The sequence below is a fragment of the Tympanuchus pallidicinctus genome, unplaced genomic scaffold (assembly GCF_026119805.1).
Source record: "Tympanuchus pallidicinctus isolate F22 unplaced genomic scaffold, pur_lepc_1.0 scaffold8, whole genome shotgun sequence".
NCBI classification, from domain to species: domain Eukaryota; kingdom Metazoa; phylum Chordata; class Aves; order Galliformes; family Phasianidae; genus Tympanuchus; species Tympanuchus pallidicinctus.
In genome coordinates, this window is record NW_026294802.1 from 48,048,360 (window position 1) to 48,063,140 (window position 14,781).

General features: G+C 44.7%; 1 protein-coding gene across 10 annotated transcripts in view; it reads left to right on the top strand.

Moving 5' to 3' along the window:
* LOC128073142 (voltage-dependent N-type calcium channel subunit alpha-1B-like) overlaps window positions 1-14,781 on the top strand; it is a 260,445-nt gene that overhangs the window by 128,552 nt on the left and 117,112 nt on the right. For 6 of the 10 annotated variants that reach the window (XM_052667605.1, XM_052667604.1, XM_052667609.1 and 3 more), the window contains exons 7-9: window positions 4,007-4,122; window positions 12,486-12,542; window positions 13,215-13,289. In XM_052667605.1, the coding sequence (XP_052523565.1) occupies window positions 4,007-4,122; window positions 12,486-12,542; window positions 13,215-13,289 (248 nt within the window). The remainder of the gene's footprint in view (window positions 1-4,006; window positions 4,123-12,485; window positions 12,543-13,214; window positions 13,290-14,781) is intronic. The other 4 variants (XM_052667614.1, XM_052667607.1, XM_052667610.1 and 1 more) reach the window with 1 other exon arrangement.

Here is a 14,781-nt window from a genome sequence, read left to right on the forward strand (position 1 = left end):
TGCTTGCATGTAGATTCTCTCTTCCCTTGTGCTTGGAGGTTATCCTAGGGCTCTGGAGGATCTGGTGAGTAAAATACAGCCCCTGAGTGAGCAGAAGCACAAGAAATCTGGTTTTACTGAAAAAAAAAAAAAAAATGCAGGTAGTTTCATGTCCATCTTACAAGTTTTATCAGCCAACATGTTCATTTCTCAGCTGTCCTATAAGTGTATCTCTGGGTTCCTACTGTAGCATCCTATGGAAGTTTATAGTTCAGCATTGTTCTTGTTGAAGGCTTACAGGCGGTTAGGTAGATAATTGGCACTGAATCTTTTTTTGAGGTTCTTTCCATGGCCTCTCCCCCCCCAGATAGTCCTTGAGTGGCACAAAACAAGTGAGTCTGTGCAACTGCTGCTCCTCTGGCTTGTGTCTCCTACAGTGATGCTCCTGCAACTTGCATGTTGAGCAGCCAGAGGAGTTGGTGTATTCCATCAGCTGTCTCCAGCCCGTCCCTCACTGCTCCTGAGTGATGTGGGCTGTTTAACAGGCTGCTGCCAAATAACAAGTCTGTTCTTGGGCCCCGTTCCATGTTCACGTAACAGAGCTCACAAATTAAGCCTTCGGTCTTGGCCAATTTTCTTTCTCCACTTGGAGAATTCACTTTGGCCACGGAGTGACTCAGGCAGTCAAACATCTCTAGGCCTGGCTAGTTCCTTAGCTAGCAGATCACCCATTTGAATTTCTCTGGCAGTTTTGGGGGGCTCATGTCCCCCATGTGCCTCATTTTTGCTCATTCCTTTGAAATACTTGGACTCGAGATGAAGCTGGTTCTTAAACTCTTTCTTTTGTTGTTCTAGACATAAAATTCTGAAGACTTTTTAAACTCCTTTCTGGGAATTCTTGTTGAAGTCCTCCTGAGATTTGTGCTCCTTTTGCTTGCTCTGAACAGCGCTTTGGATTCAGTAGAGGAAGGCTTTTCTCTCAGCATAAGAGATGAGTTTTCATGAGATCATGTGTATCTCTCAGCATAAGAGATGAGTTTTCATGAGATCATGTGGTACTGTTCTGAATGAGCAGCTAATTACCTATGTCATTATCGTGAATCGCTAATCACCACCACTATCAGAGCTAGCAATGACAGCAATGCTGTATCACCTCTCTCTTTTGAGTGGGAAGCTTTTCTGTCTTCTTTCCACTGGGAAAGCATGAATTACAGATGTTGAATGATGTGATCAGCCTTGCAGCAAGCCTGGGTGCACGCCACAAAGCCCCAGACCAGGCAGCCTGTTGCACAGTACTCCAGTTCAGCTGTCATATGGGAAAATTGAACAGAGGATGTAGATCAGGGTTTTTGTTTGTTTTCCTTTTCAATTGGTGTGACAGTGTTTTTCACTTAAGACTGGCATGGATAAATTAATTGTAAGGATGTCATTGGAGTATAATATTTTTATAGACCTTGATGGTTACTCATGAGTTGACCTTGTCTCTCTTGTGACTGGGAAACTCTCGAGTTTCCCTGAAGTGCCCATTCCAGTGCATATTTACATCATGATCGATTTCACTCTTCCTCCCACCAATGTGACAAGTAACAATCATTCATTCTCCTGGCGATTTTAAGCACCGACCAGTCTTTAGGAGAAGAATGTGACACACTGAGCTTGGCTGGGATGGCATATGGTTTCCATGATGAATGCCCTTACGTTCATGTCTACTCCGGCTGTCTCTGTAGGATCAGTTGTTTGCAACTGTCATGTTTTAACTAAAATGCACTCTAGTCATCTATCCAGGCAGATCTCATCTTCATCCTAAGCAGTGTCTCTGATGCTGTGCTGTGTGTAGGAGTGCCAACCTTTCCAGCTCTCCACCTCCTAACGCCCATCCAGGCAGTGCTGAAAGAGGAATGTTTTGGGGGACATCTTGGGGCACACGGTAGCTGTTAGGAAGGATAAGAGTGGATGAATGTTATTTAATATTCTTCATTCCAGAATTAGCTGCTGTCGTGAACATCCTGGATGTAAAGCTGGGCAGGAGGCAACCTGTTTTCTGCTAAGATTTCCAAGAAAATTTGGGATATTTTTTCATTTTTTAAAGTCAGTGGCATAAATAGCAATTATGCTGGATAAGAAAGTAGATTTATTTACTGCTACGAAACATTCCTATGGGGTTTTCCAAGCTTCTGTTGGAACAGGCAGAAAACCTTCAGCTTAAGTATTTCTAGATGAAATATGCCATTTTTATTATTTGTTCCCCTTTTCTTTGAAATCGTTCAGAAAATTTGCATAAAATCTCTCATAAAGAAATGCTGAGATTTTTCCAGTTACTGCAGGTGGGGAATATTTCCGTTCCTGAATGGTGATGAATGCAGTGGAGGAGAGAGAAGAATGCTTTTATTAACGCATTTCATAAAGAAAAAATCTTTCGACAGATTCCAGCTTAGCTGAATCTCGTGATGCAGTAGAAAGGTCCACGATGCTTTCCTCCACTAGGAAGACCGTGCCTCAGGACTCTCCAGTCTTCAACCTGCTAAAGCTCTGCTGTGCTCGGAAGACAGTCAGTGAAACCCGACGTGTTTGGGTCATCTCTTGAGATCTGCTTTCCCAGCAGTGCCAGTCCCAGTACCAACCCCTGAGGAGCAGCACTCAGGAGGAGGCCCGTGGCCCTCACCAGTGGGTGCTGAACCAGAAATGAGAGCATTAGAAAGGAAGAGAGAGAAAATGGGCATCCCAGCTGTTGCGTGCAGGTACCCGAGTCCCCAGGCAGATATGCTGAATGCTGAGGAGCAGCTAGCTGTCAGTGCAGAGTGATGTTTCAGCTTCCTCCATTTCACTGATGGCTCTGCCTAGGGACTCAGGAGAGGGGAATGAGGGTCACATCGTGGCTCATTGCAGCTCTCACATCATGGCTGTAGAGGTGTGTGCTGCAGTGCTGAGCCGAGTTCTCCTGCAGTCCCCTTCTCCTTGGGTCAGTCCTGCCAAATTAAGCAGAAGCGTCAGCTTTGAAGGCTGAAATGTAGGCTGTGAATGTGAAGCTGGCTTTGGCACTTGCAGTTCTTTGTTCTCCATTCTTCCTCCTTCCTCCCATCTCCTGTTCCTTGTTAGATTCTAACTGAAAAGTGTTTGTGGATAACAAATAGGTGATGAGGGGAGACTTCAGCAAAGAGCAAAGTTAAGTAAGGCTTGCAGGGAAGGACACAGCAGTGTTGTTAAATGGGACAAAGAGTAGGGCACTGGTATATGTGAGAGACAAAACTTCATTGAGGTTAACCATATAGGTTAAGCTATTGTGGGATTCACTCCTGTAACTGCTCACTGGTGTGTGCTCAGAGCAGGGGATTGTAGGGGCTGCTTCAGAAGCATATAAGCAGTAGATGAGCACATGTGCCTGCAGAGGTCACCTCAGCTGGAGCATCAGGTGCTCCTTAGAGGTGGTAGAGATTAGTCTGGAGAAAGCCCCGTTGTGGGTGTGTGGGAGTGGTGGCTGCACCGCTGCCTTAGCATCATTTCAAAATAGGCTGTAGGATGTACTTGGACAAGGTTTTGGCACTGGTGGAGTGTCTTTCTTCTCTTTTTCCAGCCTGCATTATTTGTTTACTTCCTGACCCACTCCCTTATATAGTCTCATTGAGGCGATTTGATGCTTTTCATATGACTTCAGCAAAATGAGATCACTGTTACCCTCAACCTAGAGCATCTGGGGTATATCTCCTTACTCCAGAATACCCAACCTCACCTACAGCTATCGTTGGACTTGCTTGTCAAAGCTGGCTTAAGCCTGGGAAAAGTCCGAGGAAAGCCAACTGGGAAGAGCAGATCTCTTCAAAAACTCAAAGATTGCTGGTGCTTCTGTGACAAATATTCTGCTTCCAGTGGAATCAAAGTGGTAGCTTGTTGGACGTTGATGCATAGAGTGCTGTGGTTGCTTCTTGCTGCTGCTTTCAGTCTTGGTGAAGTTATTCTCAAAAATGAAGGAGAAGCTGCATGTCTTCCCTGACCTTGTGTGATGTACTTTCTCATTCTTCTCTCTCTGTAGTGAATTTGCCAAAGAACGAGAGAGGGTAGAAAACCGTCGAGCTTTCCTGAAACTCCGTAGGCAACAGCAAATAGAACGGGAGCTAAATGGATATTTGGAGTGGATCTTCAAAGCAGGTAAGTAGAGACAGCTGATGTTGGTTCAGTAAGGTGTGTGGCATGTAGAGTTTGATGATGTTTAGGGTCTGTCCTTGGTGCATCTGACCATCCAAGACTGGGCATGGCCCAGCCAGCACTTACTGGTTTTGTTAAGGTGTCACACTGAAGTTACTGTGGATGACCCCAGGTTGGTTAAGCACAAATAAAGAGCTTGGTCTAACTTTATTGCTGAGAGCAAAACATTAAGGCATTAATTGTCTTAAAACAGCACAAAACAAAAAGCAGTATGGTGCTGAGCTTCCACTGTGGCGAAATTGTTGCCTTACATGACTCATTTATATTTTATTTACTTTCCACTGCAGCTATTTCATAAGCCTCTGTTGCTATGATGGCAAAATACACTGCAATGTCATTTTTATGAGCTACTTTCATTAAACTTACCCCAGCACACATTAACATTGCTTTATAACGATTATAACTGAACATAACGCTTTATTGCAAGCAGTGATTAACTTTAACAAAGACCTAAATACTTTGATTTAACAAAAAAAAAACACAAAAAAGAGCGTGTTTTCTTTTTCTTTTTTTTTAATTATTGGACTGTAAAGATTACCAGTAATCCTTCTGATATATATTGACATAACCTCGGTGCAATTCATTAACGTTCGCTTCCGCGCTTGTATTTCTGCGAAGCTGAAACAATGGAGTGCAGTGAAAATGCCTTTTAATAAAATGATGGAGAGAAAAAGAAGTGGTGGCTTCACAAATAGATTTTCAGGCACGTTTGTAGGCAGGTCAACTTAATCCCTGCCCACTGCGACTAGGGAAACTGAGGTCCAGTACTGTATGGTGACTTGCTGGACGCCAGTTGATGAGCCAGTGGCAGAACTGGCATGTGATGTGTTGACAAATCTGTGGGCTGCTGCTCTGTCTCTGTTCTGAACTGTATGGTGGTTTTGAACCCATTATTCCCCGGTGACAACTGAGTGCCAATTGTATTGACTTTTATCACTGTGCCTGTTCAACAGCAAGTGCCCTCAATTAAGCAACCACACTTTATCTCCCCTTAATTTTGTGACCGTAGGATTGAAAAACAAAGGACCATTTGCTTTATTTTCAATTTGGAACTTGTTTTCTCATTTATTTGCAGCTGGTTTGCTAGCCCAAATTCAGATTGATTAATGGTTTATTGGTTAGCTGGTGCAGAGTGCTGTGGTTCTGCCTTGAGTCTGCTGCCATCTTGCTTTTAAGGATTTTGTCTTTTCTTGGACTCTAAAACCCAATTTCTCCATTAACATGATAAAAATTAGGGTTTTTTTGCATGGTTGTGCGTTGCTTTGTTTCAGTCTGGAAACAGTCCACTATGAGGAGGTTGTTAGCTGAACCTCGAGGTCTGAAAGTTGAGGTGGAGAATTTACGAAACGCAGCTACTCTGCTCCAAGCACTGAGTCCCTGTGGGAACAGCTGGCTTTTTGATTTCTGTGTTGCCAGTTCTGCATAAATGCCACATGAATATACAGTGAAGTTGCTCTAAAATACCTTTTTTTTTTCTTTGTTTAATAATATGAGGTTCAGAAGATCTTACAGAACAAGCAGTGTATGCAAACGAGCTGAATTAGGGAATAATAAAATCATCCTGTTAAGGCACTGTTGAAAATATGATAGGAATATAAAAAGGCTTTCTAGTACAGCTGAATAATAACAATAATAAAAATCAACTTAATGCCAGTAAATCCTTAAGTACAAAATATAGCATGAAGGCTAGACCAAAGAGAGAACCAAGTGTTTGCAATTCAGGAGCTGAAATGTGGAACTGTGCAACCAATTGGGATTTCCCATTTCTGTTGTTTTTGAGGTTAGGATTTCAGCTATGATGCTGTGCATCAGGAATTTCCAAACCTGACTCCTTGTCCTCACTGTGGGCCAATGGCCAAAGCAAAACCAGATTGTTTTGCAGGAAAAGCAGAAACAACTCATAGATGTGTTACAAAATATTTGCATAAATGGAAGAGCAGAAGGTCTTGATGTCCTACTCTAATAGAACTGTGGAGGTTTTTATTTCTTAATCACGTAAATATCTGATTATTTTTAAATCCTTTTAGCATCCTTGACTTCAGAGAATCCTGCAGCAAGGAGTTCCACACATTTATAGTTGGTTTGAATGAAGATAAAATATTTTCTTCCTTAATTTTACATGTGCTGTCTTTCTGCACAGCAGTATATTTCTTTTTATTACTCCTCTTTTTCTGCTGCGTTTCTACCTTGTTTCACCTTATTTTTTTCTGCTGTAAAGCGTGCAGAGCCAATCTGCTCATTTCTTCCCTTCCCATGGAAGGCTCTCCAGGCTTCTAATATTTATAGTATCTATCTCCGAGCATTTTGTTTGTTCGTTTTTTTCTCTCATTTATTTTTGATGCAAGGTAGGAAGAATGGAAAGCTGTGTTCCAGCATCTTAAGGGGAGTCTTAACCTGGTTGACTTTGCTCTGTAAGAGTTTCCATATCCTGGAGCTGGAAGGGAGGTTTCCTTGTTCTCTGTCATGCTCAGGTTCTCAGCTGTAACTCATTTAGCACCAAGGGAAGTATTTGAATGACTGAAATATTCCTCCATCTGTATGCTACCTCCCGTTTGTCAGCAGTGATTTTGATTTGGCATTCTGCTCATCGTTTATTGACCACTTTTGAGTCACTTTTAATGTTTCTTAGAGTCATCTTTACTTGGAAAGTGAATAAAATTTTATTACCTCTTGCTGCACGCGTTGCATCAAACAGGTGATTCTGATAAACTCTGGAGGTTGCTACCATTAATTCCTTTTTATCCTGAGATTGCAGTCTGTTGTACACCTGAAGAAAACAACGGGTCTTTGTTTTCTACTTCTTAAATGCTATGTGACTCGATCATGTTCTGGACTTGGCCTGATGAGTTGTCTTAGTAGACACTGATGTTGTAAGAATGAAACTCCTTAGCAGCCTGGATGTTTGATGAGTGTCATCCATACATCTGCCCTTTTTTCTAGGAGTACTTTTTATTGTTTTTTTCCAGCGATGAAATCAGGCCATAAAAAGGAAGATGATATTAATAAATAATACCTGCAAAGTTTTCAAGGAGGTACTTTGGCACAGCTGAAACATTTTGGTGCCAGCTCAGTACTTGATTAATCACCAGAAGTACAGCTGTACTTGAAACTGAAGCAGTTGTAGCTTAGGCTATTTTAGATGAGGATTGTTTAACATAATCAGCAGTGAATCTGCTTGAGGAATCTCTACAAAGGTGTTTTAAACAATGGCATCCTTAATGTGTGACTACTTCTTATGCTTAATACAGGAAGCCTTAATTGATGGTGTGCTTAACGAATCCCTTCTTTATTTACTGAAGGGCTGGGAACAAAGGGAAGAATTGTAACAGCTAATGCAGTGCTGAATTTAGACATGTGTGACTTAAAAGAAAAATGCAACCCACTGTCCAATCAGTTCCCTTAGAAGTTGGATTTACTTTCTTGAAATAGGATCAAAGATCGTTGATGAGGCTGTTGCTTCATCTACTTCTCATGTGTGCGTTGAAGAATGAAGACGTGGGATGTTCAGGAGAGTTCAGATATCTTTAAAGTGAAATAACAGGAGATTTCATGTACAGTGCCCATATGTGTTTGTCATGAGGCCAAGAGCTTTACAGCTTTACAGCCAGCTTTACAGGCTGCCCAGGGAGGTGGTGGAGTCTCCTTCTCTGGAGATGTTCAAGATCTGCCTGGATGCTGACCTGTGAGACCTGGTGTAGGGAACCTGCTTTGGCAGGGAGTTGGACTCGATGAGCTCTGGAGGTCCCTTCCAACCCCTACAGTTCTGTGATTCTGTGAAGAGAAAAGATCAAATATGGAAAATTGTCACAGAACCATAGAATGGCCTGGGTTGCAAAGGAGCACAGTGCTCATCCAGTTCCAACCCCTGCTGTTTGCAGGTCGCCAACCAGCAGCCCAGGCTGCCCAGAGCCACATCCAGCCTGGCCTTGAATGCCTGCAGGGCTGGGGCATCCACAGCCTCCTTGGGCAACCTGTGCCAGTGCCTCACCACCCTCTGGGGGAAATTGTAACTCAGTGGAGTCCTTTTGGGGATGTCATGAAAAAATGTCCCGTTGCACTACATGTCTTACAAACCTGGCAGTGTCTTCAAAGCAGTCAGATGCCCAGTGCTGTGAGTTTCAGGCCAGAAGCCATGGTTGAATAGCAATTTCTTGCTTCTCACAGAATTTAGGCCAGTAATTCATGCAGTAATTGCCATGTCAAACCCATACATTTTGACTGTATGTATTACTTAGAAGCAAAAGGTGTGGATCAATTGGAAATGGTCTAGTAGTCCTAACTTGAATGTCAACAGAAAAAGTCAGTTTTCTGTTTTTTAGCAAATCCTTTATACAGACCAACTCTTCCCTTCTGAATGTGTTTAAAAACCATCTGGATGTGGTGCTCAGGGACATGATTTAGCAGAGGGTTGTTAGGGTAGCATGGTTGAGATGACTTTGGACTAGACGATCTTGAGGGTCTTTTCCAACTGAGCAATTCTGTGATTCTCAATGCTGGCAATCAGCTGACAGAGCTGCAAAAAGCAATGCTTTGCACCACCTCTCCTCCAGGCACAGGTGAACCATTCTCATAAAATGGCACTTCTCCAGTCCAACCAATATAAAATAAAGTCTTACTGGTGGTCAGCAGCCCTGTCCTGTCCCACCTGCTGCTTGTTGGTACAGGGTTGCTCCTTATGCTTTTTGTTTTGTGTATTCTTTTGACTCTGTGCAGAAGCAATAGGAAGTCAGTTTGAAATTGTGCCTTTCAGAGGAATCAAAACACGGTGAAGTCGAGCAATGTAATCCATGTAAATGATTTTGCCACCCCTGCTTTTTCAGTTAAACTCCTTGAAACTGTAGCAGCTGTGAGGCTGTCATACTGCCTTTCTATGGGAGAGAAGAGAACTGGGTTCTCTGCATGGAATAAAGAGCTTATAGGTCCACAAATATTCTTTTGAAGGTGTTTCTCTTATCTTACAAGGACATGCATCATTTTGAAAACACACTGCTCAGGGACTCAAAGCCTTTCTGTTCAGAAAGTCGCCTGTCTTCTGCATTTTAATTCTTTGCCAGTCCATCTCTTTCACACAGCACTGATTCTGAGCTTTTCTTTTGTTCTAGAGTAAGCAGGCTTTGTGAATGGGTTGCAGTTCTCTCTTTTGGCTCACTGTAACATGGAATGGTTAGGGTTGGAAAGACAGCTAAGATCATTGGGTCCAACCAGCTACCCGTGTCTGTGGCTGCCATCAACCCAGGCCATTTCCGGACACAACAGAGCTTTGCAAGCCTCAGGTTTCAGCTTTCTGTAGAAGAAGCAGAGCAACAAGCCCTTGATACAGCTGGGAAAAGTAACCTTATATCCACGAAAACTGTCAGCATCACCTGTGAGATGCCCAGAGAAGATAGTTACTAGAAAGACAAATTAGGGTTCAATAATTAGGGTGAAAGCATGGGGCCTTCTTCTAAGAGATGCATTTTATTTGCTTTATCTACTTAACATATTTCAAGCTTCACTAGTTAAATTCACTTCCCTTCCCTTCTTCAGTACAGGATGCCTGCCTTGATTCCCAGTCCGTCGATGTGCTGAGCATTGTCAGTGCTTAATGACCAGCAATGAATCTCACAGCCGAGACACTCCTTGCTCTGATTTCCTAGTGAAGATCCCATGCCTTTGTTTGGAGGCTAGAAGTTGCTGATACAATACTGTGTCTTTGTTGAATATGTCTGTTAACGTAGAGGAACTGTTCTTTGGAGGTTTTTCAGGCTCCCTAATTATCTTCTGCCAGTCTCTATTACAGTGATGACTAAAGGCAATGCGACTTCTGAGCGTCTGCTAAGGATGCTCCCTGGTTAAAAAAAAAATCCCACTAACAATGTCATTTCTTTCTACTGAATTGTCTTATTAGCAGGTTTTGAAACCTCTTAAAGGCCCACTGGGGTGGATGTGATCTTGCAGTTCCTGGTGGATGTAAAACAGATGGGAGTGACTGTGGTGGAATGAGAATGGAGGAGTCGGGCTTGAGGCAATGCATAGATGAGATGGAGTCTCTGGTTATTTTAAAGTGACAGCAGAGCTGAGCCTTGGATGAGGAATTCTGTGGAGGGAGATAGGTCAGGGATCAAATCATGGCCTTGGATTTCAGATAAGGGCTCATCTGGTCTGCAGAGTTATCTCAGGACTCTGTATTTTGTAGGTGGAAATATACTGATGTCAAACTGTTGCTTGCAAATTCTCAGGTCCCACTGGTATGTGCCATTCTGGTGCAGTATTGAGTCTCCACCTAAGCAACAGGCTCTTTCTTTACTGCAGCACAGGAAATAACTGTTAACATGATGTGATGGAAGCAGCTCTCAGAGCACTGACCAGCAAGCATGCCAGGTCTGGCTGAGATCTTCCTTACAAAGGCACCTCCTGCACTGCCCTTATCTGGTGTAGCTCCTAAGGAGAAGCTGCCTACCTGCTGCCCTTTGCTAGCTCATTACTTCTATTGCTCACCACCTGCATGGCCGTGCTTCTGCTCCCAGCAGCCCCACAGCATAGCTTGTGTTTGTCCATCCCATTTGCAGACCCTTTGTCTGGCTGCCTTTGGGAAGGGGCCATCTTATCTAAGCATCCCTTCTGTTTTAAGGCAACCATGTTTGTTATTAATTGTCATTAATCCTGTTTAACTCTTTCTGTGTTATTAACCCCACTGCAGCTTTTCCCTAGGCGAGGCTACAGAAGTACCTTCTGATTTTGAGCTTTGAGAGAGAAGGTTCTTGAGCCATCTAAAACCAAACCCATTTCCGTTGTCCAACCCAACCAAGGAATTTTCCAGAAAAAAAAAAACCAAATTATATTGTTTTCTTTTTTTTTTTTTTTAAAAATGATTTCATGCCTTTTAAAGTGCAGATTTACAGCTCAGATGATGTTTTTAACCCTCTCCCAGCACCACTGATTCCCTTCCCTCTCCTGTGTCATTGGTGCATTAGTTTGCATTTTGTTTGGTTCTCCTCTGCTTAGGTTTCTTGTCTCCCCTTAAAATTATTTTCCAGCCGTCTCAATTTGCTGTCTTATTAATGTATCATTCATTTTCTTTCTCCCCCAGATGATTAATAAAGAGGTTATATAAGACTTGTGTGGTAGTGCTGATCCCTCCAGTATTCCTCCAGACAGCTCTTTTAGCTTCACACTTTGATGTTTGGCTGTGGTTTGCTGTTATTTCTGTAGTTAGCCTTCCATCTAGGCTGGTTTAAATGGGGTTTTGAGTAAAGTTTTGTAGGAACGCAGTGTCAGATCTTTTAGTAGGATCCTAAATTACATCTCTGCCAAACATGGTGGAATTTGTCATTTTTAATAATAGGAGGAAGTATGCAGTTCACCAGCTGCCAATTCAATATTTTGTACAGTTCAGATCATCCTTTAGAAAACCCTTACATAATTTCACAGCAGCAAGCTAAAATCTGTAGTTCAGACCATCTGAACTGTGAGGTTTCAAGTGTTGGTGCAGTGTGTGGTGTGTGCTGCAAACTGACTTGGGCGATGACATTTGCATTGTGAAACCTTGGGAAATTTGGTCGTTCTCACGCGGATAGAAATGAGTCATTTCTGATTGAGGGGTGGTGGGGTTTTTTTTTCCCTTTTTTTTTTTCCAGTGCTCTTTGAATTCTTGTAGTGTAGGAAAGTACAAGCTCATATTTTGGAGACTGTACAGGAATGGAAAGTCACTGGTGGCATCTCACATGTGTTGTGCTTTGAGCTGTGCTAGCCTGAACTCTGCTGTGGCAGCCTTGCCATTGATTTTATTTTGACAAATATTTGATCCAATGGCTGTTTGGTGACTTTTGTCCCCTGCAGTGTGGCACAGCCCCACTTGTGTTGCCTTGTGCCATGAGACGTGGATCCCTTCCCTCCAGGTTAAGTCCTGGTCTTATTGATGGAGACGTAAGTGTGGTAATAATGGCCATAGAATATCTTTCACTCCTTGGAGTCTCCAGTATGTATGGGCAAGAGGGACCTGCTTTGGCTTTTCTTGGGACTGGAAAAGTGTTCGTGCTGTGCAGAAATCCCTTGTATGTGGTAGCTTGGTGAAGAAACTGCCTCATTGTGAAGATCATGGAGGAATGCTGTAGGTAGTGTAGGTTCTTCCCTATGCAAGAAGGGCACAGGGTAAGAAAAACAGCTCTGTGAACCATCCTTCTTCTACAGGCTTGGTGTAACTGGGTAATACAATGGGATAAGGCTGGTGGCAGCTGAGATGGAGGTCTGCTGCATCCAGCTCATCTGTTTTTAGAGCGGGGATGTGATAAATCTGAGATTGAGCCTGGCTTTTTTTCTCCTTGCAGAGGAAGTCATGCTGGCTGAGGAAGACAAGAACGCAGAAGAGAAATCTCCTCTGGACGGTAGGTTGTTTTGCTGTGTGGTTTTCCTCCTGCAACACGAGAGATTCACCTGCTGTATGCTGACATGGCTTTCTGCTGCAACCAGAAGGGTGTGAGGAACACGCTCTTGCATGCACTTGGAATAAGTTGGGCTAAAGAGTCCCTTTTCCCAGGCCTTTTTGAGGTCGAAGGTGGATGATGAGCAGTTATGTGACACCAAATCTGGGATGGGGATCTGCCCTTGGGGTCAGTTGGTCCCTGCACTGCCTGGGGGCCCACAGTGCGGTGGGGGCGGCTGTGCCTGGGGATAGGCTGCAGGGCGATGCCAGGAGAGAAATGCACTGACTGAGAGAAGGCAGGGCTCTGAACCGAAGTTTCCAACGGATGTGACAAAGAGACTAAGACCCCTGTTACTTGTAAGCAGTAAGACATAACAGGGTGTGGTGATCCTATCTTCCGACGTGCGACCCTAGCTGTCAGGCCGGCTGGAGCTTTGGACACAGTGCAGTGAGGATGCGGGGATCGCTCTCCCTGTGCCTCGAGACCGATGAGCTCTTAGGGTGCGACAGTCAAAGTTCAGTTAAAGACTCTTCCCTCTCCCTTTTCTGACCATCTTTCGTCCTCCCATGTCTCCTCCTTTCCCTTCCCCTCCCTTTCCCCCCTCTTTTTTTTTCTCCTCCCATTCACTGTCAGGGAGGGCCGCCTCGGAAGGGCCGATTCAACAAGGCACGGCACCGGCAGAGACTAGCAGCGGCAGCAGCTACAACAGTGAGTGGATTGCAAATCATCAGGGGCTCAGGTGGCACAAGCGGGGCAGCGCATCCCCCTCGCCCCGAGCGCCCAGGTCACCAGTGATGCTTCCCACCTGCTTTGGTTCCTTGCTCTGAGCTCGGTGGCTCCCGGTGCAATCCATGCCCGGCCGCTGGCTTGGCTGTGTGACCTGTGCTCGGGAGGACCTGGGGCTGGAAGGAGGTCAGGGCTGAGGTGCACTTGGCAAATCTTTCTGTGTGTGTGTGTGAGTGTGTGCGGTGGTGTGTGGGTATAGCCAGGCTTTGTGGTCTTGAGCTGCAATGAGCGTCTGGAAGAGCTGAAGAGTTGAGTGCTGTGAGCAAACTAGAGGTGGGTGCAGGCCGTAGAATTCAGAGATACACTGAGGTTTCATCCCTGCTGGTAAGCTTAAGCCCATCTTCCCTGCCTTGAGGGCAACTGATAAGGAACAGCCCACCTCTCTGCTAGTAAATCGTCTCAGCCTCCAACATGGGAATGTTGCATCCAAAGTATCTGTAGAGGTGGGGAATGGTTTTAAACTGAAGGACGGGAGATGTAGATTAGATGCCAAGGGGAAGTTGGTCACAGAAGGTGATGAGATGCTGGCACAGGGTGCCCAGAGAGGATGTGGATGAACCCATCCCTGGAACTGTTGAAGGCCAGGCTGGATGGAGACCTGGGCAGCCTGATCTGGAGCCTGATCTGTTGGTTGGCAGCCCTGCCCGCAGCAGGGACGTTGGGCCTAGATGATCATTGAGGTTCCTTGCAATCTAAGGCATTCCACAGTTCTATGGTATGCTCTAATTGCTAAACTTAGAATTTTTTGGGAGGGGAAAGAAGGTAAAGGAGGTGGTGTTCATTTCATGCCAATGAGTGCTGTAAAACTTTCACTGCCAGGGTTGGTTATGTTCCACTGCTGGGATGGCCCTGGACACACTGGAATTTACTGGCAGAGATGCAGCCTGAAGGAGGCTAAGGCTGATGTTGCTGGGGCTGAGGATCCAGCCCTACTGCTGGGTGGGGAAGGAAATAACAGAAGAAGTTATCTGTAAAAATGACATCCAGGTTACAGCAGCGGGTGGAGAGCATTCTCTGTTCTTCAAGCCTCTGAACCTGGGAGGTGCTCTGGGGGCTCCCTCGAGGTGACATGAGCACTAATTTGTGAAGGAAGGAATCCATTTGCAAGGCAGGGAAATTGGTGTAGGGTGAGAGAGTCTTCTTGTACGAACCCACCCCCATGTCAGTCGCTGTGGAGTGCGTGGGCTTGCTGTGTGTGCCTCCTGACCAGTCTGTATCACCACACCGTGGGGTGTCTTACTGCTGATAGCAAGCGGTGCTTAGTTCCTGTATGTCTTGAAGCTGTGACAAAACTGTGTCGACGTATTTTTTCTCTGCTAGTTCTCGAGGTTTGCAGGTAGGTGGTGGCGGGCCCAGCATCCTGCATTTCCCCGTGTGTGCTGGGTGAGCAGTGCAGACCTCTCCCAGCCTCAGG